The sequence below is a fragment of the Ipomoea triloba genome, chromosome 4 (genome assembly GCF_003576645.1).
Source record: "Ipomoea triloba cultivar NCNSP0323 chromosome 4, ASM357664v1".
In the NCBI taxonomy this organism is placed as follows: domain Eukaryota; kingdom Viridiplantae; phylum Streptophyta; class Magnoliopsida; order Solanales; family Convolvulaceae; genus Ipomoea; species Ipomoea triloba.
In genome coordinates this window covers 30560989-30588916 of record NC_044919.1, presented here as the reverse complement: position 1 = coordinate 30588916, position 27928 = coordinate 30560989, and the positions used below count along the sequence as shown (strand labels likewise).

At 37.4% G+C, this 27928-nt stretch overlaps 4 protein-coding genes across 4 annotated transcripts; 2 read left to right on the top strand and 2 right to left on the bottom strand.

The window, feature by feature from the left end:
• The first annotated feature begins 738 nt into the window (after positions 1-738).
• LOC116016488 (alcohol dehydrogenase 1-like) lies at positions 739-4171 on the top strand. Its single transcript, XM_031256773.1, has 11 exons — positions 739-882; positions 958-1132; positions 1295-1431; positions 1865-1911; positions 2016-2341; positions 2441-2523; positions 2635-2710; positions 2791-2852; positions 3181-3276; positions 3547-3708; positions 3818-4171. The coding sequence occupies exons 1-11, from the start codon at positions 835-837 to the stop codon at positions 3932-3934; spliced, it is 1329 nt and encodes a 442-aa protein (XP_031112633.1). The 5' UTR covers positions 739-834; the 3' UTR covers positions 3935-4171.
• Positions 3716-5928, bottom strand: LOC116016489. Its single transcript, XM_031256774.1, has 4 exons — positions 5648-5928; positions 4816-4877; positions 4614-4718; positions 3716-4380 (listed from the first exon to the last, which is right to left on the bottom strand). Exons 1-4 carry the CDS (start codon positions 5880-5882, stop codon positions 4249-4251), a joined length of 534 nt encoding a protein of 177 aa, XP_031112634.1. The 5' UTR covers positions 5883-5928; the 3' UTR covers positions 3716-4248.
• Positions 5929-9431: 3503 nt separating this feature from the next.
• On the top strand, positions 9432-13902 carry LOC116015435 (LRR receptor-like serine/threonine-protein kinase RCH1). The gene is made up of 2 exons (XM_031255501.1): positions 9432-12422; positions 13153-13902. Exons 1-2 carry the CDS (start codon positions 9482-9484, stop codon positions 13647-13649), a joined length of 3438 nt encoding a protein of 1145 aa, XP_031111361.1. The 5' UTR covers positions 9432-9481; the 3' UTR covers positions 13650-13902.
• Positions 13903-16164: 2262 nt separating this feature from the next.
• Positions 16165-24279, bottom strand: LOC116016151 (B3 domain-containing transcription factor ABI3). The gene is made up of 7 exons (XM_031256314.1): positions 24235-24279; positions 18294-20036; positions 17596-17688; positions 17275-17375; positions 17101-17147; positions 16932-17008; positions 16165-16287 (listed from the first exon to the last, which is right to left on the bottom strand). The coding sequence occupies exons 1-7, from the start codon at positions 24277-24279 to the stop codon at positions 16165-16167; spliced, it is 2229 nt and encodes a 742-aa protein (XP_031112174.1).
• Positions 24280-27928: the final 3649 nt, after the last annotated feature.

The window sequence follows — 27928 nt, the reverse complement described above, 5'->3', positions numbered from 1 at the left end:
TTTTTCTGGTTCGACACATAGTTTAGGAGCCCAAATCCATAGGTTAGCCGTTGAATGTTCAAACAAAGTTAATTGCTCAGTCACGCTCATGGATTCCTTTCCCAAAACATGAAGACGAATGCCAATGCGGCAATTCCCATTGGTCAATGGACATCACTGTAATGGAATCAAGTTTATATGTATCATATTCGGAGTTTTGATTCTTGCCACCAACCTTGAAGGTTAAGGTTGGATTCTTTATGCACAGAAGTCACAATTTGATTTTGAATCTTGAAGACAGATAGATTTGATTTACTTTCATAAACTTAAAATCAAGAATATAGGTCATATTTGGTAATATAGTTAACTTATCAGTCAATTTTGACTTGTTTGACCATTATTACTGTTTGAGATGATAAATTAACCTACATGTAATCCGCTATTTACCAAACATCTTTCTACAACCAGCTAATTCTATCAACTAGTCAAATCCACTAACATCTACGTAGTATAAGCTAGCAGTTATTTGCCAAACATACCTAGTCTAACGAGATTTCCGAAATCGGAATATCAAAAATATCATATTGGAGAGCCAATGGGCACCACTGTAATGGAATCAAGTTCGGATGTATCACATTGTCAAAATCAGGGGTCCGGGATTACTATGGTCTTGCTTTATTCGATCTGTCTGTGGGCTTACACTTATTTCTCCCCATTCCATCTTTGTATATTCCCTTCATTGTAATGGAATGTGAAATTGTAGGCTAAGAGCTAAGTTAGTGATATCAATAGGTTTCAGTTCTTAAATAGATAACAACAAATTGAGAGAGACCTGACAAGAGAAGGAAAGAGACAATGAACAGACTAATATTATGTCCTGTCTTTGATCGATACGTATACAAGGTATATATATATACACACTAACTAATACAAATAACTCTTATTATTAGCTAATGATACTATCTCTAATCTGAGCAGATTCCTGTATTTAGGCGCCAAAACATTGTGACATTTTCACAAACAAGGGCCTATCAGAATCATCCTTTTCTGAGGAATCCACGCCAGAAGACTTCAGTTGTTCGATCCGAGCATCATACGAAGCAAGGGTTCTCAACTATGGCGAGTACTGCCGGGCTTGTTATTCCATGCAAAGGTACCCTTCATGTCTGGCTCTGTGTTTTTAAGGATGTTTTTTTTTTTCTTGCAGGCTGGGAAATAATGGGCTGTGTTTAGGGATTTTGATTACTGTTGCTCATTTCTTGTGTTTTTGGTGATGGGGGTGAGAGAGTTAATTTGGGGATTTTGGTGAATGCAGCGGCGGTTGCATGGGAAGCAGGGAAGCCATTGGTGATACAGCAGGTAGAGGTTGCACCTCCACAGGCTATGGAGGTTAGGGTCAAGATCAAGTACACCTCTCTCTGTCACACTGATATCTATTTCTGGGAAGCCAAGGTAACATTTTTTTTATTTGATTTGCCCCAATTTGATTTTTGGAGTGACGAGAGAACCCCACAGTCGGGCTTCAAAGGGTGTGCATTGGGTAAACCCGTCATTATGACCACAAGGAGGTAAACCAGCCAAGATTACTCATAGCCAACTAGCCTGCCTTGTAACCATAATGAAGTAAATTAGCTTAGGTTGCACATAGCCAACCAGCTGAAATCAAGAAGGCTAATAGGCTGCTTCTGTTGAGAGTTGAATTTGTAACCTTGTGGTTACTAAGTCAACAGTCTGATAAACCTAGCTAGGATTGTCCCAATTTGGTTTTGTTTAGAAATGTCTGGCATGAAACTGGGGTCTAGTTTTCTGTTGAGTTTTGGATAGTAAGGAAAGAATTGTGTACATATAGCAGCACCTGAAACTTTGCAGATCTGTGGGTTTTCAGGGACAAAAACCACTGTTTCCTCGCATATTTGGTCATGAAGCAGCTGCGTAAGTTCCATTTTGATCTCAATGATCAATCTCTCCTAATTGTTCAAATAACTGTTTGAGTGGTTCCATGGATTAATCATGAGTCTGATTGTTTTGGAAACCAGAATTGTTGAGAGTGTTGGTGAAGGGGTTGAAGATCTTCAAGTTGGGGATCATGTGCTTCCAGTGTTCACTGGGGAATGTGGGGAATGTGCACACTGCAAATCTGAAGAAAGCAACATGTGTGATCTTCTGAGGATAAACACAGAAAGAGGGGTTATGCTGAATGATGGAAAGTCTAGGTTTTCGATCAATGGAAACCCCATAAACCATTTCTTAGGTACATCGACTTTCAGTGAGTATACAGTTCTGCATTCAGGCTGCCTTGCAAAGATCAATCCATTAGCACCACTGGACAAAGTCTGTGTTCTAAGTTGTGGCATCTCCACAGGTAACATGCCTTACTCTTTTCATTGTATAGTGTATTGGTTATCATCATTCAAAAGGTTTTGCTTGCAAACATATGCGATATGATACATCAAAATTGCAGGACTAGGTGCAACTCTGAATGTGGCTAAGCCAAAACAGGGCTCTTCTGTAGCCATATTTGGTCTAGGGGCTGTTGGCCTTGCTGTAAGTTAAAACTTTGTTTTTTTTTACTGATTTTCTAAGAATTTTGTTCAAGAGCTTGAGCCAATGGGACATAAATTTTCCCTTGTTCATAATTTCTTATACTTTGAGTAGGCTGCTGAAGGGGCGCGAATTTCTGGGGCATCAAGAATTATAGGGGTTGACCTTAATCCTAAAAGGTTTGAAGAAGGTAGACACTCTACTTCTTATTCTTGCCTCTGTTTGACACACATAACCTTATATTCATTTGCTTTTGTTGTTTACTTGTAGCCAAGAAATTTGGAGTGACCGAGTTTGTGAATCCTAAGGACTATGATATACCAGTTCAACAGGTAACTTTTTCATCTGGTTTACCCTACTAGGTTATTACCTTCTGTAAAGACCACGAGTAACCACTATTGACTTAGTAATTACAAAGTTCCAAGTTTAATTCATTATGGGATCTATCTATTAGCCTTGGTTTGGGCCAATCAGCTATGCACAACCTAGATTGATTTGTCTCCTTATAATCCTTTGCCGGCTAGAATTACAAGGTGGGCTTCACCCAAAGTGCACCTTTGGGTAGCAACTGTAGACTTTCCCGCATATCAAAGAACACAAGTATTATGTTTCTCTCTAAGCATTATTAATTTTGCATTTATCATCTCTTGACCTCCACAGGTGATCACAGAAATGACAAATGGTGGTGTTGATAGGAGTGTGGAGTGCACTGGTAATATCAATGCCATGATGTCTGCTTTTGAATGTGTTCATGATGTAAGTTTTACCTATTAGCAATTCATTGCAGCTATAATCCTTAATAATTACATTTTAATCTAAACTCTAATTTCCTCTGTTATAACATGGAATAGCACTTGCCACCTACTTTCAAGTTGTTATTAAAGCCAAACTGAATCAGAAAGGCTGTATGGATGAACAAACATCTAGCCATCTAGGCAAAAAAACATGTGTTCTGTGCTTATATATTATCTCTGTGTTTCATTTTTTTTTTTACTGCTCATTATTCTCTGTTCATGAAATATATAGGGATGGGGTGTTGCTGTACTAGTTGGTGTTCCTAACAAGGAAGCAGTCTTCATGACAAAGCCCATAAACTTGCTAAATGAGAGGACTCTTAAAGGAACATTCTTTGGTAACTATAAACCAAGGACTGATCTTCCATCTGTTGTTGATATGTACATGAACAAGGTAATGATACTAGAATTGTGCTCAAATTTTATCAACTATTCCACACACTCTTAATACAATTATAGATTATCAAGTATGCGTTACATACCTTCAACCCTCGATCTTGCAGAAACTGGAGGTGGAGAAGTTTATAACTCACCGCATTCCATTCTCTGAAATCAATAAAGCATTTGAGTACATGCTGAGAGGCGAAGGCCTAAGATGCATCATCAGCATGGAAGATTAGTGCTTCACATATACTTCATTGGATGGAGTTTGCTGCAACGGGTTTGTCTTGGGGTAAACTAAAATGTTTCTCTATGGAGCACAACAAGACTTTTCCTTTCAATCTCTCATCCTATGTAGAAGTGTATGTAGAGGAACAATTTCTACTGTGTACAAGTTCAAGATTTTAAGTTCAATAAAATATACTTCTATTGTTGTCATGCCCAAAATATTCAAAGAAATATACTCATCATTTCATGATCTAGAGTCTAAGAAATCTTTACATTTTGAGCTGAGAACCACAGATTCTGTTGCACGGCCGCCATGTTGCATTTGTTATTTGTACTTATCCATGATTCTTCTTGCCTCTTCTAAACTCTCGTCCACTGAAGTTGTTTTGCCATCTACTCTTGGGCTTTCATCCTTGTTTAAGGCTATGAATGCAAAATATATCACTCCCATTGTGGCCTATTTAACATGAATTGAGTACAAATTAGTTATCCAATATAGCAAGCTCCAATCAGATATGAAGAAGTGATGTACACTTGAAAAATTAAGAAATGTGATTACTCTTGTACAATATATCATATCCATGGAGGTGTAGGTCAATATATTATATATCAACACGGTTGAGCAAGTGGATTTTTGGCATAGTAAGAACATGAAAGTGTACCAGTGAAGGAGATAACATAGTAACATACCAATGCAAAGAAGGCAGTAGAGAGGAATGATTTGAGCAGAAAGAGTGCTAAGGTAACAGCAACTACGGTGACAGATATTCTAGCCAATGGCCTTGGGATAGAATCCTTGCAACCAAAAAGATAAATGCATAAGCAAAACAGCTTAGTTTGGAACATATATTCAGCAATTACAAGATTGATGGCTCAACAAAACCCAACTTACAGGCACCAGGTTAGTTCCGGCATCAATTCCATCCTTGCCAACCCTCCACACCGTTTGAATCACTATTTGACACAGAAGAGTATTTTAGCAGCAAATGTAGAATTCCAGAATAAGCAACAATTTGAATTTGTTATGAAAAGATTAAACTCCATCCTTGCCGACCTCCACACTGGTTGAAGCACTATTAGACACGGAATAGTATTTTAGCAGCAAATTTAGAATTCCAGAATAAACCACGATCTGAATTCTGAATCTGTTATGAAAGGATAAAATTGATTGTCCTGGAAAAGTAGTACTCAATGATGAATGCTCTCTTAGTACACACTCATATTCGATATACATCTCATTTTCCCATTCTTTAACACAATATCAGTCAAAACTCAGAAAGCTTCACTCTAGCATGTCTAATGACATCCACTCAGGTAACTTCTTGTCTATCTCTTTCCAGCTTAACTCTCCTACTTCTAGTGCCATGTTTTCATTCTCTCCAAGCATCCATAGAAAAATCTTAAAATTCTGACTTCCTACTAGTACCATGTCAACATCATTCATTCCTTCCTTCCAATCGATGCAACCACAAAAAATTTCTTTATGATTCTACTATAATTGATGAACACATATGCTAACTCAGACTTTTCAGGTATTCATATTCAACTGGAAAACACAATATTCTCAGGAGCCATGAAAATTCCATTTCTAAGCATCAGAATTGAACAGAATACCTAGTAAAGAAGAAGAGAAACACCGCAAACTACCTCCTCGACATTCAATTTTCAATCAAAACCTCTCGAAAGCAGATTCAAACGGAGTAATAGTTTGCAGGCGGTGATACCTTTAAGGAAATTGGACTGGACAGCGTAGATGAAGGAAGGTTGTGCCTGAAATCTACGGCTGTTAAGCTTCCTGAATCGCACAGTTGAGAAGGCGGTTTGCTTCTTCAACTTGAGCAGAGAGTTTGAAGAAAGAAACTGAGATGATAAGGCTTGAGTTCCCTGGTAACCTTTTGGGTGTAAACATGAAGGCGATGTACTACAAAGAACTCTATGGAAGATAGCGATGGAAGCCATTATTATATTGCTCGAGCTCGAATTTGTTTTTGTGGCAATGGAAAATGGAAAGTTTCAACTGTTTCATGTTAAGATTTTGTTTACTGGACTTAAAAGGCTTGAGATGGTGGGCCAAGTTGGGCCTCACACGAATTCTTACGAATCTCACCTATGATGAAGAGGCCCAGCTCGGTATGGGCTAATTCTTGCATATGACCTATGACTGTGGTTCAAAATTTTTAAAAAGATAAAAATTTTTGAGAAAATGGATAAATATACCCCTCAATTTTTGATAAAAAAAAAAAAAGTAATTAGGCCTTTTAACTTTAAAAAGTCACACCTGAACTTTTTAAAGTTTACACGGTGTTAGGGAATACATACTAATAGGTTAAATTGCACTAATTTGTTGAATTGAAGGGTTCAATTGTAATTTTTTTTTCTTGTGTGAATCGCAAGAAAGAGAAAATTTAAGAAGATTTTTTGTTGGTATGAGTTGCGTGCATGAATTGTGCCCAATGAACACGTGCATTGTACGCGTTGGTTGGGCACTTGGGCGCGTTGATAGACAATTTCTTTTTAGGTTCTTTGGGTTTGTTTTTCAATTTTTTCTCTTCCCCTCTCTTTATGTGTCAAAAACAAATCTGACAAAAATTTATAATAGTTGAGGTTGTAAAAAAAATTACAATAATGCAGTAAAGTATAAAAAGGAAATGCTATTATTAATTCCCATTTTGAAAAGGTCGTGGGTTAGGGTCTCGGGGAAGAAGGGGAGGGGTGGGGGTGGAGAGGGGTGAAAGTGTCAAAGTGATATTATTGTTGACAAAACAAAAGGAAAAGATTCCATAAATGGATGTTCCCAAGGTAAGCTCCTAGAACTATGGGCATGACAGCTATATTTAACTTTCCCATCCCCTGCCCTTGCTACTATATGTATATTGTTTATTCTACAGCCTCTCTGCGCACTAATTATTTATTTATTTTAACAACAAATTAATTTCAGCATACTATAGTTTTTTTATTTAATACTTTAGATTGTCATATTTTGGACACTTTTGATCATTTTGATAATTTTTATGATAGAATTCTATTTTAGAAAATGATATTTTTCTCTTCAATTATTATTATTATTATTATTATTATTTTCCTAATTAATTAATTGCAGTGGAGGTCCATTGTCTTTGGTAGCAATTCCAAATTTAGTCAAAGACAATAGTTTTTGTCATTTAACAACCTAGACTATTATATTTTAGACAATTTTCGTCAATTTGATGATTTTTTTCGGTGAAATCCTATGTTAGGCAAAGACATTTTAATCTATTCAATTTTTTTAATATCGATTTTCTACGTCGATTTAGCTTTAGATTGCACCATCTCTTTCACCCAATTCTTGTCTTCATCTCCTTCAATCCGACCCCAAATTGTCCGTTGTCATTAGCGATACAGAGTACGTGAGGACCTCCGGGTGTCGGGAGAATCATTTTGCAATGCAATAGGAAAGCTCAGGATATTGCTACCAGTTGGCTTCAATCTAATGCTATTGTTTTCATCTATGATTTTATGAATCATCTACTATAGCTACAGAGAGAAAAAAAACTTCTTCTTTGTCATCGAAAAATACATTTTTCTTAAGATATTATTTCATCGGAAGAATAAAAAGTGTCTAACATATGATAGTCTAGGGTGTTAAATGACAAAGCGATTGTCTATGACTAAATTTGAAATTGTCACCAAAGACAATGGATCTCCGATGTAAGTAACTCATTAGGAGAAAATGAAGAGACGAAAATACCCTTGCCTAAAATAGGATTTCACATTAAAAAGTCATTGAGAAGATCAAAAGTGTCCAAAATATGATAGTCTGAGACTAAATTTTGAATTGAAACTAAAGACAATGAACCTCCGTTGGAATTACCTCTTGTAACAACATACTATCCATTGGTTTAATTATGGGGAAGTCCTCTTTATGACCATATTCAATAAAGAATCATAAAAAAAATAATTTAAAATTTTCATAGCTAATCAGCTCGAATTAAAAAGATTATTAATAGATAATTCTTATAAACAGTTAATATTAAAATCACTTTATAATTATTAAATTAATTATCTAATTAACTCAAATGGTGACGATACTGACTCGTTGGACTTCAATAGATTAATAAAGTATATATGAATAGATATTACACGTCACATAATCAATTGTACTAAAAAAAAAAAAAAAAAAAACTCAAATGAAGTAGTCACAAACAACTATTCTACTCCGTATTACATATGCGTTCCATTTACCCCACTAAATAAAGGTGTCGTCAGAATTATGGTTGAAAATCAAGCCCTGCATCACATGCTTCACCCTTAAAATCTGCAACTTTTTTTCCTTCCGTTTTTTTGTCCTTTTTTTTTTTTGCTACTCTCAACTAATTCCCTCATTTAAAAAGTTAAATCATTGCAAAAATATTTGAAATATTTCAGAGGGAGTCATGTTCGACGTGACAGATAACTTTTTTAATATGGTATACAACTATACGTGTACAAGAGTTGAAGCTCTGATTATATGTTAATAGTCCGTTACCAAATTATCGTGTTAGTAAAATGATTCTTTTGTTAAAGGGTATGCCCCCATACTTTGACTGTTCTGTTACTGCTAAGTTTTCTGTGTTTTAGCTGTGTCTGAAGAGGCCAGTTGCCTTGTTTTCAACCAAGTTTTATTGTTGGAAATTGCTAATGCAAAAAACTGAAAAAGTACGGGAGAGAAAGACAAATGATTCCCCAAAACATAATTTCTTTACAATTAAATATTGTTCGCAGAATAAGGTTGATAACCTGATTCGCTAGTAGAATACATATTAGTCTATTTTGAGTATCAGTATTCAAGTATTAGTGAGACGACAATTTATTTATCCAGTAAAATTTTATGGTTAGAATTAGACTCTCGAGTTTAGATCGTAAGGGGAGGGGGGTGGGCTCATCTACCAAGGCAGCACAAGACCACCTATGTTAGTGATTGAAGTTTTGAGGAAAACAATGCAGCAACACATGGTTTCATCTGCTCACCATCTTTCAAAATGAAATAGTGTGCTAGAATAGTACTACTATAAACCTTAAAAAAAAAACCAGAAAGTTGAGCAAACACAGAGAACCCCGAGGTGAAGAAGATGGTGGTGGGCACAGTTAGATATGAATAAGCCTAATATTATAATTGTGGCCTTTTTATGTTCTCTCTTCTTTTCTTTCTTTGATAAATTAGGTTTCCAACTTACACCAAATTAATCTTAAATCTCCATAACCCCTATTCAAGAGTTGTTGAAGAAGGTAAATCGTGAGTCACCAAATTAATCCCCAATTTTCCACCCCTTCTCTCTATTTTAATATAAGTTTTCAGCTTACGTCAGATTAATCTAAATCAGCTCAAGAACTACTGAAAGAGGTAAATAGCGAGTCGCCCGGTTAGTCCTCAGGTTAGTACCCTTGTCTCTTCTTCTCTTGCTTCCATGCAAAGCTAGATGGCTACAACAGCACGTAGCAGTATCATCTAGCCCAAATTGAATGAGTTCCAAAAAACAAACCCCACAGAGGTAGAGAGATTCCCCCAATGCAATATCAAGAAGAGTGAATTTGGGGATTTGATGCCAATGCAAATGCCAATGCCAATGCAGATAATGAGGCAATTCTTGAATCCCTCATCAACCCACAATCCCATCTTCATCTTCCTCACTGGTACCCTTCTCCTTTCTTGTGCTTCTTCTTCTGCAGCTTCTGCAGATAATATCAATGAAGCTCTGGTGCTGTTTTCATGGCTTCATCAGAGCCCTTCACCCCCTCCTGCAATCTCAGATTGGAACCCAAAAGACCCAAACCCTTGTCACTGGTCTTACATATTCTGTTCTTCTGATAATCTTGTTACTGCCATTTTTGTTAACTCCATTCAGCTTACTATCCCCTTCCCAGCCAATCTCTCATCTCTTAAATCCCTAGAAAGACTGGTTCTTTCTGGTGTTAATTTGACTGGGACTATTCCACTTGATATTGGGGACTGCATTTCACTCAAAACCATTGATCTCAGCTCAAATAGTCTTGTGGGTAGCATTCCCAGAAGTATTGGAAAACTCACAAATCTCCAAAATTTGATCTTGAATTCTAACTACCTTACTGGAGAAATCCCTGCAGAGCTTGGGAACTGCATAAATCTGCAGAATCTGTATATATATGACAATGAGCTTAGTGGGAACATTCCTGGTGAGCTGGGGAAGCTTGCTGGATTGGAAGTGATTCGAGCCGGAGGGAACAAAGAGATCACTGGAAAAATCCCAGATGAGATTGGGGATTGCCAGAGCTTAAGAGTTCTGGGCTTGGCTGACACTAAGGTCTCAGGCAGCCTGCCTGCAACATTGGGGAAACTGGCAAACCTTAAAGTCTTGTCAGTGTACACAACAATGGTTTCTGGGAAAATCCCAGCAGAGATTGGGAATTGTTCAGAGCTTGTGGACTTGTATCTGTATGAGAATGATCTGTCAGGTTCTCTCCCTGCAGAGCTGGGAAAGCTTCAGAAGCTTGAGAAGGCACTGTTATGGCAGAATAATCTTGTTGGGGGTGTCCCAGAAGAGATTGGGAACTGCAAAAGCTTGATCATTCTTGATCTTTCTTTGAATTTCATCAGTGGGAGCATTCCCTGGTCCTTTGGGAACCTTACAAATCTGCAGGAGTTAATGCTCAGTAACAACAATTTTTCAGGCTCAATCCCACCTGTTCTTTCAAATGCCACAAAACTGATGGAGTTGCAGGTGGATACTAATCAGATATCCGGAACGATTCCTCCCGAGCTCGGGTTGTTAACAGATCTAACTGTCTTCTTTGCCTGGCAAAACAGGCTAGAAGGAAACATCCCTCCAGAATTAGCCAGTTGCAGAAGCCTTCAAGCTCTGGACTTGTCCCACAACTCTCTCAATGGTAGCTTGCCTTCAGGACTTTTTGAGTTGAAAAATCTGACAAAATTTCTGTTGATTTCTAATTACATTTCAGGGTCTATTCCACCTGAGATTGGGAACTGTAGCTCTCTCATAAGGTTAAGACTTGTGGGTAATAAGATTAGTGGAGAGATTCCTGCAGAAATAGGATTTCTTGATAATCTTAGCTTTCTTGACATCTCTGATAACCTTCTTACTGGATCTGTTCCTGATGAAATTGGGAATTGCAGAGAACTGCAACTGTTGAATCTTGCTAACAATACCCTCACTGGCACTCTGCCAGAATCTCTATCTTCTCTCAGAAAGCTTCAGATTTTGGACTTTTCTGTGAACAATTTTTCAGGCCAGATTCCATCTAGCTATGGCCTGCTTTCTTCCCTTAACAGACTGTTACTTGGTGGGAATTCTTTCGTGGGTTCGATCCCTTCAGGGCTTGGTAATTGCTCAAGCCTGGAATTGCTTGATCTAAGCAGCAATGAACTCTCAGGCAGCATCCCAGTAGAACTGTTTAACATTCAGGCACTTGATATAGCCTTAAACTTGAGCTGGAATGCCTTGGCAGGGACAATCCCACCCCAGATTTCTGCACTGAAAAGACTCTCAGTCCTGGATTTATCACACAACAAGCTAGGAGGAGATCTAATGCCTCTTTCCGGGCTCGAAAACCTCGTATCCCTCAATGTCTCCTACAACAACTTCACAGGCTACCTCCCTGACAGCAAGCTGTTTAGGCAGTTATCAGCCAGGGAAATTGCTGGCAATCCAGGGTTGTGTTCTCGGGGACGAGAATCGTGCTTCTTGACCAATGCTGGAGTTCAAGGAATGCGAAATGGTGGCAGGAATTTGGCGCGATCCTGGAGACTTGAGCTGGCAATTGCACTGCTTGCTGTTTTAGCTATATCACTGGCAATTCTTGGAATCATTGCAGTTTACAGGCTGAGAAAAATGAGCAAAGAAGGGACTGATTCTGAGCTGGGAGGAGGGAGTTCATCAGCCTGGCAATTCATCCCATTCCAGAAACTCCATTTCACAGTTGACGATGTTCTAAAATGCCTGGTTGAATCCAATGTCATCGGAAAAGGCTGCTCCGGGGTTGTTTACCGAGCAGAACTCAGCAACGGCGAAGTCATTGCAGTCAAGAAACTATGGCCGAGCTCTCTAGGGAGTAGATACGCGAATCAGTTTGGTATCAGTGCATATATCAGGGACTCGTTTTCAACCGAGGTGAACACGCTTGGCTCGATCCGACACAAGAACATTGTTAGATTCCTGGGATGCTGCAGGAACCAGAATACCAGGTTGCTTATGTATGATTATATGCCTAATGGGAGCCTGGGGAGTCTGCTTCATGAAAAGAGTGGGGGATGCTTGGAATGGGAGTTGAGGTACAAGATTGTTCTTGGCTCAGCTCAGGGCCTGGCTTATTTACACCATGATTGTACTCCCCCCATTGTTCATAGAGACATCAAGGCCAACAACATCCTAGTTGGCCTTGATTTTGAGCCCTACATTGCAGATTTTGGGCTTGCAAAGCTTGTCAGTGATGGAGACTTCGCCAGATCCTCCAGCACTGTAGCAGGTTCTTATGGATATATCGCACCAGGTTAGCTACAATTCAAAATTTTATACACAAAAACGTAACCCCAACCAAATTGATTAAACTGTTTGATTGATAATCACATGTTTTATATTTCACTCCCATTGATCTTCTTGGTTTAATTTGAATCAGCGAATTAGGAGCATCCTAAGTTGGTTTACCTAGTTTGCCATACCAAGTTGATTAGGTTGTTGACTTAGTAGCTATAAACAACCTAAGTCGGTAAACCCTTTTGCCATGCGATAATCAGACTGTTGGCTTAGTATTCACAAATTTTAAGTTCAACTCCCCGTGGGAGTAGTCTTGAGCTAATTATGAACAACCCAAACTGATTTACTTATTTGTTATGCCAAATTGGTTAGGCGGTTGTTAGCTTGGTAATAAGAATTTTCAAGTTTGACTTACAGTAAGAGCGACCTATTAGCGTGTGAGCTGATTAGCTATGAACCATCTAAGTTGATTTACATCATTCTTTTCTTTTTTTTTTTTAATCCACCGAGTCTTTCTCGGTCTGTTAACGGTTAGGGTTCGCCCTCATTCACTCCGGAGGCACGGGAGCTGGTTCGGGAGAATCGTCATTTGTGGGAATTAATGATCATTTACCTACTGGGATCATAACGCATGATTTACATAATGCACATTCTAGCCTAATTTATATGCTAATTAAAATAAAATTAAACACAAAATGTAGACATTTTGACATCTTATACTTACATAATTGAATTGTGAGTCGCAGAGTACGGATACATGATGAAAATCACAGAGAAAAGCGACGTTTATAGCTACGGGGTAGTGGTTCTGGAAGTGTTAACCGGCAAACAGCCCATAGATCCGACGATCCCAGACGGGGCTCACATAGTGGATTGGGTGCGGCAGAAAAGAGGCGGCGTGGAGGTCCTAGACGGCAGCCTCAGGGCCAGGCCGGAATCGGAGATTGAGGAAATGATGCAAACCCTAGGCGTGGCGGTGCTGTGCGTAAATCCCTCCCCGGACGACCGGCCAACCATGAAGGATGTGGCGGCGATGCTCAGAGAAATAAGGCAGGAGAGAGAGGAGGCGTTGAAAGTTGAGGATATGCTCCGGAAAGGATCGTCGGAAGGTGATCAGAATAAGAGCTCCGGGCCGTCGGAGAAAATGCAGAGCTTGTATTTGCAGAGTAATAATACGAGCTTTTCTGCATCCTCATTGTTGCATTCTTCGTCGTCTAATACCACCAGGCTTGGGTTTAAATAGACGATGACTATAGAGATTGCTGAAACAGATATGAATTGAAGTTCGTTGCTGTTCGTGTAGTTAGATTATATCATTTTATAATAACTTGGTTGTTCAATGTTTTAGTTCATTTCAAGAAGATGAATCATAGTGTGAATTTCAAGTTTTAAGTATATTTAGCAATTTAGCATACTATAGGCAATAAAAGAATTAGTTTTGAGATTGATCTAAGGAGTGAAAAGTAATAAAGTAGTTTTGGACACTATTGCAAAAATTCTGCAGCACTAGGCATCGGTCGTCTAACTTATTACCATAATCAGTGGCGGTCGATTAGTTAGGCCGCTAAGCAGCGCATAGACGATCACTTAGGTCGCTTAGTTGGACGATTAGTTATTATTCTTTTTCATTTTTTGCCTTAAGTTATTTGAGGAGTACCTAATAATTTTTTATCTATGATTTTGGGTGACGAAGAAGATTCATGTCTACTATTCAATGACGCACATTGGTACACACCGTGCCTATTCTTCCATTAAAAAAAGTAAAAGAAAAGAAGAAGAAGAAATGGATAGAAAGCATGAAGTACGGAAAGCAAGCATTGTGGTGGGTAGCAGCAGTAGTCAGTCTTTATCTCCGCCAAAAAGTGGGCGTTTGCGTCAACATTGTTATCTTAGTCGCCTAACGGGTATGCTTTCTTGTACATGCACACGCAAACTCAAATCCCTTTTAGGTGTAGGATTTATCCACAAAAAAGAAAAGGAAAAAAATGAGCCAAAAATTACAAAGGGAGTAACAAAAATTTATGGTTTGAATGTCGATTCTTGAATTTAGATACGACAAATAGATATAGAATCGTATACGAGTCAATCAATCACAACACACGTGATTAAATACTACAGTAATATTTAGCTACATACCTACATCAATTGCATAATAATATTACGGAGTATTAATTATTGTAGAGGACGGGCTAAGGCTTAAGGCCTTAGTGATTTGGCCCGTTAAAAATTTATAGAAAGATGAATGATTATTGACACGCGTCACTTACTGAGGATAGTAGATTAAAAGATAGTCGCATCCTCTCTCGTTTGGCTAGATTGAGCTAAATTATGAATCATTTGATCTTAATGTGTTAATAATGTGGAGTAACATTTTTACATTTTTTTTTTACCTATAATCTTATTAAAAAATAGTGAAATTTTATCAAATGGCTTGGATTTCCGCCTTCTATGGCCTCATCACCAACATTGTACACTTGGTACCATACTACCATGCCCTAAAATCAAAGAGATCACAACCTATATAGTCACGTATTTTGATCGACTAATTAACAATTTTTTTTAAAAAAAATTATTAATTAATAAAAATATTATTTTTTCCTTTTACATTCACCTTCTAATGTTATTATTTATTGTTTTGTAAAAATAAAAACTCTACATTAATAAATTGTTATTATTTTTTGGTTTACAAAGAAAACCCTTCTAATATTAGTATTTACCATTCCAAAAATTCTGACATGAAGAAAACCTTATAATATTTTTAACCTAGCTTTCCAAAACTCACATTAATAAGCCCTTATCATATTATCATTTACCATTACAAAACTCCTTACATTAATAAATTTGTCATAACTACTTAAGTATCCGCTTTTATAAACTACACCTCTTCTAATAGTCAAGCTGTATCCGGTTTTATAAACTACATACCCTCTTCTAATAGTATTAGTTATTGTTCTAAAACTCCTTACATTAATAAATACTACATACACTTCTTCTAATAGTATTAGTTATTGTTCTAAAACTCCTTACATTAATAAATTTGTCATCACTATTCAAGTATTTGCATTTGTAAACTGCACAAAGAAAATCTTACAAGACAAATTAAACTCGATTGAGAACATATTAACAAAAATCAAACTCGTAACATTTAGACCCAATAATATATACTCTACACACTTAGCCATCCATTTTAAAACAATAAACTATTATTATTATTAGACCGTAATAATAATTAGACATAATAATAATAATAAGCATGCACCGCGCCGACACTTTAGCTAGCTAGCCGCTTCATGATTTGATAAAATAATTAACCACCCAAAAAAACACAAAAATGTAAACTATGTTGCATAATGGATCAACACTTGATATATATTATAGTTAAAAGTGGAGTGGAGCAAATTAAACGGCCGGAATTAAAGTAGATCAGAGTGTCCCATCCAATTCAACACTTGATGGATGATGATATCGTCTATATATATTTGGGGGCTGAATTTGACGCAGCCTTTGCTTGCTAGTTATCAGGCAGGCCTAGCTTAAGCTTCAAACTACTTACAACAACAATATATATCGACTGCACCTTGAAAACTGGCCGAGTTTACAAAATGATCATATATATGCATGCATGCACGCTTGAAGTTACAATCAAGTTGCACCAAATTATTTATACCACTGTACTTGCATTGCTTAGCTTGCTGTAGAATATGATCACGGACCTGAGGAGGAGGTGGGGCTCGAGGTTCCGGCAGCCGGGAGGCCGTTTAGTTCACTGCTTGTTTGATGAGTGAGGAGATGGCCGGTGACGATGTGCGAGGGTTCTTCCTTGCCGGTTTCTTGCCTTCTGATCTTGCTCCGTGCTGCCGCACTTTTACTCCCCGAATCAACTGCATACAATTTTATCCATTTTTTTTTTAATTCAAATGACCTAGCTAGCTAATATTTCTCTTTACATGAAAGAGGAAAATGACACTTCCAATTTCACCGATATGTACAAAGGAAAATGACACTTTTTGCACAATATATAAAGAGGAAAATGACCCTTTTGAATGACATTATATTCTTCCCCGGAAGTGTGACTAATTTACCCAAATCCTTTCAGAACAGTTATATATCATACCGACAAGTCAAAGCTTCTATGTAATTTTAAGCCACCAGATAGTGAGAATGGGCATCTTATTTGAGTATTGGAGGATAATTAAAGAGAGAGGCCGGGTAGCTTAAAATTACATAAAAATCCTTCAATCTTTAAGGTTAGATAGATGCTGCTTTGTCTATATTCAACAGTTCTGGTGGAGCTGAGTTTGGGTAAAATTAACCACTTCGAGGATGTGTGAATGTTCTTATAATTAAGGGCGAAAATAGACTACATCAAATAATTCAGGGGTTAAATTAAAAGTGAAATTTTCTAATATGACCTTATAAAACAAGTAGAATGGACTATGTTTTCCCTATATGTATATATATGACCTTATATCACATTAGATACTACTAGTGTGAAAGAAGAAGAATGGAATGGAAGTTTTCTTACATATTTTCCACATTTCATGTCAGCATATATCACAATGAAATCCCCTTCCTGAAGTCCATTCGCCCGCACAAAATCACCTGTAAAGATGAAGCCAAATCAGACTTCAGACCAAGCTGATCGCTCATATTTAAACATTACCTATATATTGATCGTGTAACAAAAGGTTAACCTGTGTTTTCGAGAAGGTACATCCTGCTTTTATTGTTTGGCCAAAACCTAGGGAAAACAGAATAGAAATCAAACAATATAATTTTTAAGACATTGAATTAAGCTCGGCTTGCACGCACAACATATATATTATGTGTATTGAACATTATTGTAGTGTTTGATGATAATTTTATACCTATACTTCATGTTCCACACGCGAGAAGTGCCAATGTCTTCCATGGCAATGGAAATTCCATCTCTCGATTCAAGTTCAGGAAGTTGAGTTTCTGCCTCTTTCTGGATAGCCAATACAATCAGCAACTTAGGTGGCATTCAATTCGGGCAAATAAAATCCATCATATTGTAAAAGAACTATAAATTGAATGCAACATATATAAATATTGATTCTAAAGCAATGAAAACATAGTATTGGAATAGGATTATGTTTCATCATCATTAATATACGCTAATATCAGTGCATATATATAAAACACAGATTGATGGAGATTTATATTACCTTTGGCAGCACAATTCTTCCAAGACTGCCAACATCGCTCTGCTTCAACACTTTTTGCAACAAAAATTTCAAATTCTTCTCTGGTTTAGAACCCTAATGAAGATGCATATAATGTTCATCAGTACATTGATATCACATCAAACATTCTAGCAAGCTATACTTTCTTTTTTATTGACGAGAAAACTCGTCGTCACTACATTAGAGTGTGCACACTCTGGCTAATACTGTATTGTGACACTAGCCCGCAAAGGATCACTATAATAAATGAGGCAGCCACTACACTAGAGTGTGGACTGGGTACTGGGTAAATCCCTTTTATGACCCTAGTTGGCAACTTAGTTGTCTATAGCTGGCGGGTTGGGCTCAAACCAAGGCAAATTGCCCTGATGGGCTGGCCTCAAACCAGGACCAAGTTGCTCCCATCTGGAGTTGAACCCCAATTTATATCATGGCCCCGGGTCTCTGGTCCAGAGGTCCAATATATAGAATTTGACTCCACATTCATAAAGTACATAATTCCTGTTCATAATGCATAGAATTATATAACTGATGACACATACAAACTTAATTTTGTGCATTATGAACATAAATTCTGTATTTATGAAGTCAAATTCTGTATATTGACCCACCTTGGTCCAGATACAACGATTGGAGTTGAACTAGCAAGCTATACTACTTGATGACAAACATGTATTCACCTGTCGTCGGTCCGATGAACTTTGCTTCTGGTGGTTCTGTTGTTGCGCCGGAGGTGGTCTCTCCACCGGATGTGGTTGAGCAGCGGCCTCAGCTGGTGGAAGAACCACCATCGGTGGCTGAGCTTCAGAAGCTGCCGGAGACCAGTACACCCAATTCCCTAGATTGCTAACCTGATGGGGCAGTACAGTATCTACGCCCATTCTCATTGCATGGTGAGGATCGTAATTCTGGGCTTGATGGTGGTGATTGTTATGGTGGTTCTGGTGGCGAAAATGGTGGCTAGAGAGTCTTCTCTGCCGCGCCATCCTCTTCTTCCTAGCTTCTTTAGTCGCCGAGGACCCTAATCTCACCAATCTCTCGCCATTCCCGTCGTAAAGTTGGTAAGGATATTCGCTTCCGTACAAAGCCTGGGGCTGAGCAGATTCCGCCGCTATTCTATCGTTATCCGGAAACGGATTGAACGGAGCGGCGGCGGCGGCCATGAATTCAGACGACTGCCACGATTGTGCGGTGTCCACGGCGGCGGGCTGGTGGTATTCCGTTGGATGCGGAAAATGGGCACCGTTCACGTTCATAGGACTGAAAGAAGCGCCGCCACAGTTATAAGGATCACCGGCTCCGATATTACTGTACCCCATAGCATGCGGCTGGAAAACGGGAAACGGCGGCGGCGGCGCCATCATGGCGGCGTTATTTGCGTCTGGGATGTATTGTGGCGGCGGGGGAGTCCATGGAGATTGAAAGAAACAAGACGGTGTAGTGTCTTGGAGAAATGTTTCCGCTTGAAAGTGACCGGCGCCGCTTGATTGATGATCGGCGGCGGTGGCGGCGGCTGCAGCCGCCGCCGCTTCTTCTCGGCTGTTCTTTTTCTGAAGCTGATATTGTTGAACCCACTCAAGTATGAGCTTCAAGAGCTGCTTCTTTCCTTCCTTTGAGCTCCCAAGCCGCTTAGAAGCGCTCTCGATCGTCGAACGTTTGAGCTTAATGTTCCTCATATCTTCGGCTGAAATGTAATCTTTATTCTGCTTAAGCCAATCAAAGAAAATCGCCGCCAGCTCGCCGTTCCCTTGAAGAAACGACAGGTCCGCCGTTTCCGTTTCCGCCGCCTTTGATTCCTCGTCTTCTTGCTGCTGCTGCAGTCCCTCGAACGCCGGCGGCGGTGGCGGAAAATTCTCCGTCTGAAAAATAGTGATGGGGTCCCAAATATCGTCCCCGTTTATGAAATCCATGTACCCTAAATTCTCCATGACATTGATGCAATCGTCGTCGGTGAAGCTGTCCTCCGGCGGCGGCGGAACGCCGCCGCCGGAGGCGTCCATGGAGGCGCTCGGCGTCATGGCTGGTTGAGGAGGATGAAGGTGGAATTTTTTGGCGGTGGGGTCTTCTTCGCCGTCGGATTTCAACACCGCCCATGAAGCGGCGGAGGAGGAGGAGGATGAGGCGGAGGAAGATGACGACGGCTTTACTACGCCGGCGGGGACTGAGGATGTGGAGGAAGATGACGACATGCATGGGAAATCAGGGAGAGGAGGGAAGTCATTTACATCGAGATGCTGATCTTCGTCTACGCTCTCCAGCCAGATCTCCATCGGATCAAAATCGCCGCCTTCGCCGCCGTAAATTTCCTCCGTCACCGCCTCCACGTCTCCGGCGCCGCCGGTTGCATGGAGATCTTGAATGTCGCCATCCTTATCATATTCCCTCTTCATTTTCTTGACTCTTCCAGCCAATAACACAGTGTTCTAAGTACAACACGAAAAATTAAACTATCAAAAAACTCATAAATTTTCCCCTTCGCGGAATCGCAGGTTTAATTTTCGATGTTTACTATGAAGAAGAAGAAGAAATTTTATTTCCTAGGATAATAGACATAGATAGATAGATAGAGATAGAGAGAGAAAAAGGAAACAGTATACCAAACAGCTGCGTACGTACGGATAAGGAGAAGATGGGGTTTGTTCTGATCAGAGATTAAGGAAGCAGGTTATTAACTTCAAAGGGGCAGACTTTCTCTCTCTATATATATTCCCACTATACTATATATCTATCAAGTGGGATTTGCCACATAAAGCATCTGGGCAACTCTAACCTAGCTAAAAGGGAAGAAAACCCCAGTTCCATCTCCCCATACTCTTTACTAATTAATAATCCACTATTTTACTCTGAAAGGGTGATTGAGTAGATAAGCCTATGTAAAAATTATACGTTTAATTTTTATTGATTTTTTTCTTAACAAAAAAGTAAATTAATTTAGTTGTCAATTGCTAATCAAATTCAAGGCGTCATAAATCAACTTAGATTGTTCAAAGTTAATAGATTATTCAGAGCTTAAATTTATAATTTTGTTGTAATCAAATTTACAGCACGATTAATTTGGATGCTTAGTATACCTAGTTATTACCATATATGGTAAAAAAAATATTAATATGGTTGTTAGTTGTCGGTGTAATAATGTATACGGAAAATTTGGGTTTGGATATACGGATATGGTAATGTATTACGTATTATTGACTGCCATGATGAGCAATAAGTTTTAGAAATAAGAAAATGAAAATTTATAAAGTGTAAATAAATAAAAGTGGATAATAATAATATATGGAAACCAGGGCGGAAGAGCAAAACCAGGTGCTACTGGTTTAGGATACTTATTCCCGGGTTCTACGCCACAATCCATACGTTCTCACACGACTGGTGATCCCAGCGGTGCCGCAGGCGGGCAATGAACTCACCACCTTAATCAATCAATTCTTTTATTCCCAACAAAATTTGAAAACCAGGTTGCATGCAGTGATGCAGATAGCTCCATTCTCTCTCTAATAATCCACGTGAAAATGTTGCACCCCAACTTAAATTTATGTGACTTGGTAATCACAGTATCACAAATTTGATCTATAATAAAAATAATATATTAACTTTTTTAGTTTAAGCTGGTTAACAAATACTAACTTAAATTAGTGTTAGGCGAAGGGTGTTAAAGAGTCAAATTTTATAATTACTTTTAAAAATGTAATTGTGAGGTTATTATAATCTTTTACTGACTAAAATTATAATGCAAAAAGTGAGTGAACTTAAAATAGTGGTTGCAATATATATAATGATTCGTTGAAAAAGAAATGGGGGCATGTGGAAATTAAATGGTAAAATGGAGTAAAAACTGGCCTGGGTGGCGTTGAATTGCTTAGTTGAGAGGGGTTGTCGCCATTCGTGGGCGAAGCGGCGAGGAGCGTTTCCTCTCTCTACGTGTCGTTTCGCCTCTGACGTACGTTACATGTTTAGCCAAGCCAAGAGACCTCCAAAGCCGTCTGATCTGTCTTCTCCGCTAGCTTAGCTTAGCTTTTTCTCGCCCAATGCCCAAACGGCGGATACGAAGACGGAGTTAAAGTTAATTCAATTCAATGCACTTTTATTTTATACGTCTCTCCGTTATTTCCTTTCCACCGCTATGCTCTTTTTAGCTCGGTCCTATGCGAGCGTGCGTGCATCGTCGTCGCCGTTCCGTCAACCTAACCGTTAGTTGTAGTCCGTTGGGCGTATTGGAGTGTGTATATATTGCATCATGCATGAACTCATTCCATCTCAAACCCAATTAGCCAATTCTATGCCCCTATAGCTCAATCGTGTACGTTGCATTGTAGTGTACTCTACTAAATTACTATTTAATAATTATCATGTGAAACCAAAAATAAATTAAATTGGTACGTATATGATGATGGAATATTGACAATTGGCTTAATCGACTCGGTCCACCACTCAAACTTGACAATATAGGCGAACCATCGAGAACTAATTAAATCAGTCCATGTGTGCATTTTGACTAATAATTATTGCGTTCATACGGGAAATTTGTTTTTATGCGAGAGATGAGATGAGGCGATGTTACATTAGACTCACTAATCTTTTGGTTATATTTAATAATATTTTTTTAATATATTTTGTACTTAAAACTAGTATAAATGATAGTTCTTTACTATATACATTGATGTTCTCATATTCGGTTTTAGAGGTTTGTATTGTTATGTTACTTTGTCATTTCAGCTACAAACTCTTGTACTTGAATTGGATTACTTAACGCTTAAGCTAATAATATTGTTAATAATATGAGGCTACATATTATTTAGCACCCATAAAATATTTGTTGATAAAAACAAGAGAAAGAAACTATAAACACATATATAAAAATGAAGAAAAGGATTTGCGTAGTTCGACTATTGCTTACGTCTATATGAGAGAAGAAGATATTTTATTAATTGTGATGATAATACTATACATACATGATTACAAACATCATATTTATAGATAACTTTATGATAATTTACAAAATTACATCAATACTGTATCGTCAGACACTATCCTTACACCCCCAACATATTCAGTGAACCTAGTTCAGGTTCAAACTTGAAGACATCTGTGCATTACTCGCATTCGTATAGTACATCGCACGGGTATAATATTAGTATTATTAGTGGACGTAGAACGGTACCTGACTGGGTGATGACGTCAGTCCAATTGATCAGCGTAGGCAACCAAACATAGGCACATACAAAGGGGAACACCACGATCCGAGGAGAAAATTGAGTGATGCACTTAGCATTTTGCACTTGCTTTCCTTTAGTAAATTAGGAAGTTATCTTATTTATAGAAGTCAATTCAAGTGTAATTAAGGATATAATCGTGGAGGGATTTTTGGGTGGACTTGGAGGTGATTTATTTTCTTTTAGAAGCTATTTGATCATTCATGTATAAAAACTCAAGGCGAGAAACATTGTAAAGGTACTCTCATAATTTCAAAGCAATAAAACTCTCAGCACTTAGCAAATTCTATTTGGATTGTGTTACTATTCATAATTAAAAAATCAACAATTATATTTGCAACCTATTCACATACTAATTTAAACTTCTTGTTTTTTTTTTTTTTGAAATAACTAATTTAGGGAAATCAACATTTTTGTTTTTCAATTGTTTTGTCTAGTCTATAATTTTCAATTTCAACTAATTTGATTTTTGAATTATTTAAAATTTTGCCAATTCAACTTTTTCAGGTATCAAATTGACAAAATTTAAAAAATGTAAAAATTATCATTTTGATTCTTAGAAGATTTAATTGACGAAATTTTAAATAATTCAAGAATTAAATTGATTGAAATTAAAAAGTAAAAAATATATTAATAATTATTGAGAAACAATTGAGGGACCAATATAGATTAACTCTAAATTTTTTATTTTTTTTTTACACAATATTCATGTTAGTGTGAACACACGAGAAACGGTACGTGCGGCGTTGAATTCAAGAAGTTAGAATTTGGCGTAGTTGATGACGACGACCAAAAGAAAAAGAAAAAACGTATAATTATAGAGGGTTAAATGCCTTGGGTTGATGCCGGGGTCCCGGTCCCGGATAGAAATTTAAACCGGTTTTCCAGCTGTCATCGTGCCGCGTGGCAGCCATGCAGCCAAAGATGACATGCAACTGTAACATTTCATCGTGACGACAACGTTACAGTATAGTCAAAACAGAGAGCTTCTCTCTTACGGACCACTCTTTAAAGTGTTCACTATAATCCTTAGGAGAGTTTATGGGCTTGGGCTTTTTGGTCGGAGTTAGTAGGCTTGAATATATTGAGTTTGTTTTTTAATGGGCCTATTGGCCTGGCCGAATAGTATGACCGAAGTTGATCCCATCAAGTAATCTCATTCAGCCCGACGAGACTAATGTAAATTCATGTTTTGTTCTGCCAAAAATGGTCCTAACACATTATGATTGTTACTACTCCATTATAATTAATACTCAATTTAATCTTCGACTACAGTGATTTTTCTCGATTTAGTACTAAATGACTTTTTGTACTTAATTAAGTCTTGGACTTTGATGATTTTACCTAATTGAGTCATCTGCCTTGTTTGCCACTGTAGTGTCTTTGACTTCTCGGTGGTGTCTTTCACCTTATCCCACACATCTTCTGCTGTTTGCTTCGCCTTCTCCACCATGTATATCCTCTGCTACGCTGCGTCCTTCACCTTGGCCCTGTTTGGTAAATAGCTGCTAGTTGTTAGCTATTAGCTGATTAGGTTAGATAGTATAACTAGTTGATAACATTAGCTGGTTGTAGAAAAGTGTTTCGTAAATTATGTGTTAGTTGATAGGTGTTTGGTATAATTTCTTATTTCACAAAGCTAATTGAAATAGTTGTTTTAAGCAACTTTTTAAATTTTAGAATTTTAAAGTTACAAAAGTTGATTAACCAAACACTTATATTAATTTTTAACTAAGTCAAATAGTAAATAGTAATTAAATAAACCAAAATCCAACTATTTTGCTAAACAGGGCCATTGTTTCAATTGCCTTTGTCCTTTTCACCGCCTTTAATTCCCATATTATATACGTACGTATAGTACGTAGTGCACTCATTATATATAATCCCACCGTTCATTATACATTGATGAAGACACAGGAGAGTGTTTTGTACTGTGCACATAGTGTGATTTCTGTGCACAATTGAATGATCTCTTCTGTTTCAATATATGCTACTTTTCTATTTGATTGGTTGACAATCGCTACTCGAATGTATGTTTTAGGTAAGTCCATCTTGTGACTCTAAAGACCAATGAGGTAAACAACAAATTATACCATGGTGCATTAATCAAATGATATTCAAATTATATGTTTGATCTGATTATGTACTTGCAGTTTACATATTATATACATGTACTTAACATAGTATGCATGGCAATGCAACATATAATATTTTAACTACATACACAATTTTTTAACTAAAGTCGTCCAGAATGTAAGATGGACTATTGTCCATGGTATAACAATGGGAGGTAAGCCAGGTTGGCTTATACTAAGCGCTTCCTTTGGTTTAGCATGTAGCTCGCAACCGCTAAGTGCACTTAAAGGAAGCTAGCATTGTAATCCTAATCAATAAATCAACCTAAGTTACTCATAGTTGATCAATTCATACCAAAAAAATCAATAGGCAACTTAATAAAATTTAAATTTAAAATTTTATGATTACAAAATTAACTAGGCGAACATTTGCTGGTTTTCTCAATACTATATATGCTACCTATATATACGGGGGAGTATAGAATTAGTCAGTAAATAGTAAGTGTACTATCTAGCTAGCTATACGTACATCATCCGTTGCGGAGGAAGCCTGGTGTTTGATATCCAATTGGCAGCTGTCCTGCCGCTTCACCGCCTTGTTTAGCCACGTCAGCTCCTTTCTTGACCGTGGTCCCATGGCGCTTGCGAATTACCTGCATGCTTTAATTTGCACAAGATTCCATTTCTATGTAGAGTATAATATATTTATATTTAATAAGTGTGAATAAATTTATAAACAAGGTTTACATTATTATTATTATTATTATTATACATTATTATAAATATCTATTTTCAAAAAAAATCTAAAATTTAAATAAATATAAAATTTTAATATAAATTATTAATATTGAGTATCTATTTTTGTGCATAGAAAATATTAGTATAAATAATAAAAGTGTTATTTTGACAATAACTTGTAAATAATGGGAAGGTACGATGTCGGTGTCAATATGACAGCTCAAAATGCATCAGGTCTGAGTGCATGGCGAACTGAAGCCCTAGAAATGACAGTATTAGCGGCAAAACCCACTACTTTATACTCCGTATTTCTTTGTCTTTAATTTTTTTTTTAATTGTAGATAATGTGGTTTTATTCTGTGTTTATCAATTTAATTATGTGAAAAGGATAATTCTTTTTTTTTTTTGAGTTGATTATTATTCATGCATATAAATAGGGGAAACCTGCGATAAGACAATGCTAAACCTGGGTTTTCTCGTACTGATGGCTCATACAGAGCTTCCTCCGATCCGATTTTTGTTATGTTATTATGTTCTTTGATTTGAAGCCAAAGTTGAATTGGCCCAGAATTCTTGGTCATAGCCAGGCAATTTCTTTTTAAAAAAGTAAATTCTCTTTTCCACTATTTTTTTTTTCCACTACTTGATATAACTAAAATTGGGTTGATTCTTTACACTTGGCTTTTTCATTTTTTGTAAAAGGTATCAAGGTATGCAGGAGATATCAACACCTGCCCATATGCGAATTGAATGTGAACGTTCACTTTGCAACACTACTAAAGCATTTTCTAGCATGTATAACTGTACTTACGACTCACAATTAATATTTTAAAAGTGTAACTTATCAAAATTACAGGTGTGTTTAATGATAGGTAAAGTGTGTTTAATGAAAGTGTATTTAAAAAAAATGATATATAGGTAAAGTGCACTGAAGATGTTGCACTTGTAAATAACAAGCAATACACTTGATAATGTTGCGTAGTGCACTTAAAAGTTTGAGATAATATAATTACTAAGATATCATTACACTTTATTTTACTTGCTTCCATTGATATTCCCAAACTGATGGATATAATTGATTCTCATTTCTTTCTTGAATAATGCCCACCATTCTAACTTGAGTGTCCGATAATATACACACACATACATCACTACACAACAAAGTACAACCATACACATGTTATATATGGTAGCTAGTTAGGGTGTGCCTCGCATGGGCAGTATAGTTGATATTCAAGTTGTAAATTGTAAGCAATGACGCATGATAAAACGTCGCAACAACGGTACGGTGTAGGAGTTACATACCCCTCTACCATCTTATCGGGTCAGGGTGTGGGACTTTTGGCGCGAGAAATTTTGTCTTTGCATGTGGGCAAGAAATTGAATTGAGTTGTGGTTGCAGGTTTGAATTTGTCATATAAGTGATGTATACCAGCCCTAATAGATGGAGATGACCCTGTTGGAGTGGGAATTAGGGTTTTGAGAGTAAAGGAGAATTGAATTTACCAACAGTGAACTACCAACCTGCCATTGCATTTACTTCCCTCACAGAAGTAGGTCATGCAATGTTGTAAAAACATGCATTGTTCTGTCCAAATCACTACCACTACACTCTTCAAATTCAAAACCAATATATGTATATGCATTCAATCTCAGTTGACTGTTTGATTTTTTTTCTTTTCCCATATATATACACCACTCACAACATGTACTGTGTCTTGGTCCTTGCATAGTTGCATGCATCTCTCTAGCTTCTTTCAACCCCCATTCAATGCCATTGTCATAGTTAGGTGATACAGGCAATATTCCTTAATGCTATGTTTGAATTCCAGTGCATGGCACTTATGGCCTCGAAATTCGTAATTTTACTGGGTCATTACTAATCACGGTGATTATAAAATGTTATTTATTTACACTTGTAAATCAGAGTATGTGATCTAGATGCTACATACCAGGCCATATAGTTATTGTCACGGTTGGTTACACGTGTTTTGTTGTATTTTACTAATGGTTCATGAGTATACAAATTATTGTTATAGCCTTATTGGTGCATGACTTTTTTTTTTTTTTTTCCTCACATTCGGTTGTTTTGAAGGGAAATCATGCAAAATCTCACTGGATTTTGTCATGTTAGTGGGTGTCAAAGTGTAAAAATATTCATTCACATAACACTTTTTTTTTTCAAAAAAGTAAATTAAACTTACCAATAAACTTTGATTATTGCAAGTTATGTAACAAAATTTAATGAAATTTCATCAACTTACGAGGGGGGGGGGGGGGGGATTCTTA

Excerpts from the sequence above, each read along its gene's own strand:
- LOC116016488 (XM_031256773.1), top strand. The coding sequence starts at position 835 with ATGAACAGACTAATATTATGTCCTGTCTTTGATCGATACGTATACAAG. Across the intron at positions 2,342-2,440 it reads AAGTTGTGGCATCTCCACAG|GACTAGGTGCAACTCTGAAT; the intron begins GTAACATGCCTT and ends TCAAAATTGCAG. Across the intron at positions 2,853-3,180 it reads ATGATATACCAGTTCAACAG|GTGATCACAGAAATGACAAA; the intron begins GTAACTTTTTCA and ends TGACCTCCACAG.
- LOC116015435 (XM_031255501.1), top strand. The coding sequence starts at position 9,482 with ATGCCAATGCAAATGCCAATGCCAATGCAGATAATGAGGCAATTCTTG. Across the intron at positions 12,423-13,152 it reads TTATGGATATATCGCACCAG|AGTACGGATACATGATGAAA; the intron begins GTTAGCTACAAT and ends TGTGAGTCGCAG.
- LOC116016489 (XM_031256774.1), bottom strand. The coding sequence starts at position 5,882 with ATGGCTTCCATCGCTATCTTCCATAGAGTTCTTTGTAGTACATCGCCT. Across the intron at positions 4,719-4,815 it reads CCGGAACTAACCTGGTGCCT|GATTCTATCCCAAGGCCATT; the intron begins GTAAGTTGGGTT and ends TTTGGTTGCAAG. Across the intron at positions 4,381-4,613 it reads CTACTGCCTTCTTTGCATTG|GCCACAATGGGAGTGATATA; the intron begins GTATGTTACTAT and ends CATGTTAAATAG.
- LOC116016151 (XM_031256314.1), bottom strand. The coding sequence starts at position 24,279 with ATGGTGGAGAAGGCGAAGCAAACAGCAGAAGATGTGTGGGATAAG. Across the intron at positions 20,037-24,234 it reads CAGAAGATGTGTGGGATAAG|AACACTGTGTTATTGGCTGG; the intron begins GTGAAAGACACC and ends TGTTGTACTTAG. Across the intron at positions 17,689-18,293 it reads GTTCATCGGACCGACGACAG|GGTTCTAAACCAGAGAAGAA; the intron begins GTGAATACATGT and ends CATCTTCATTAG.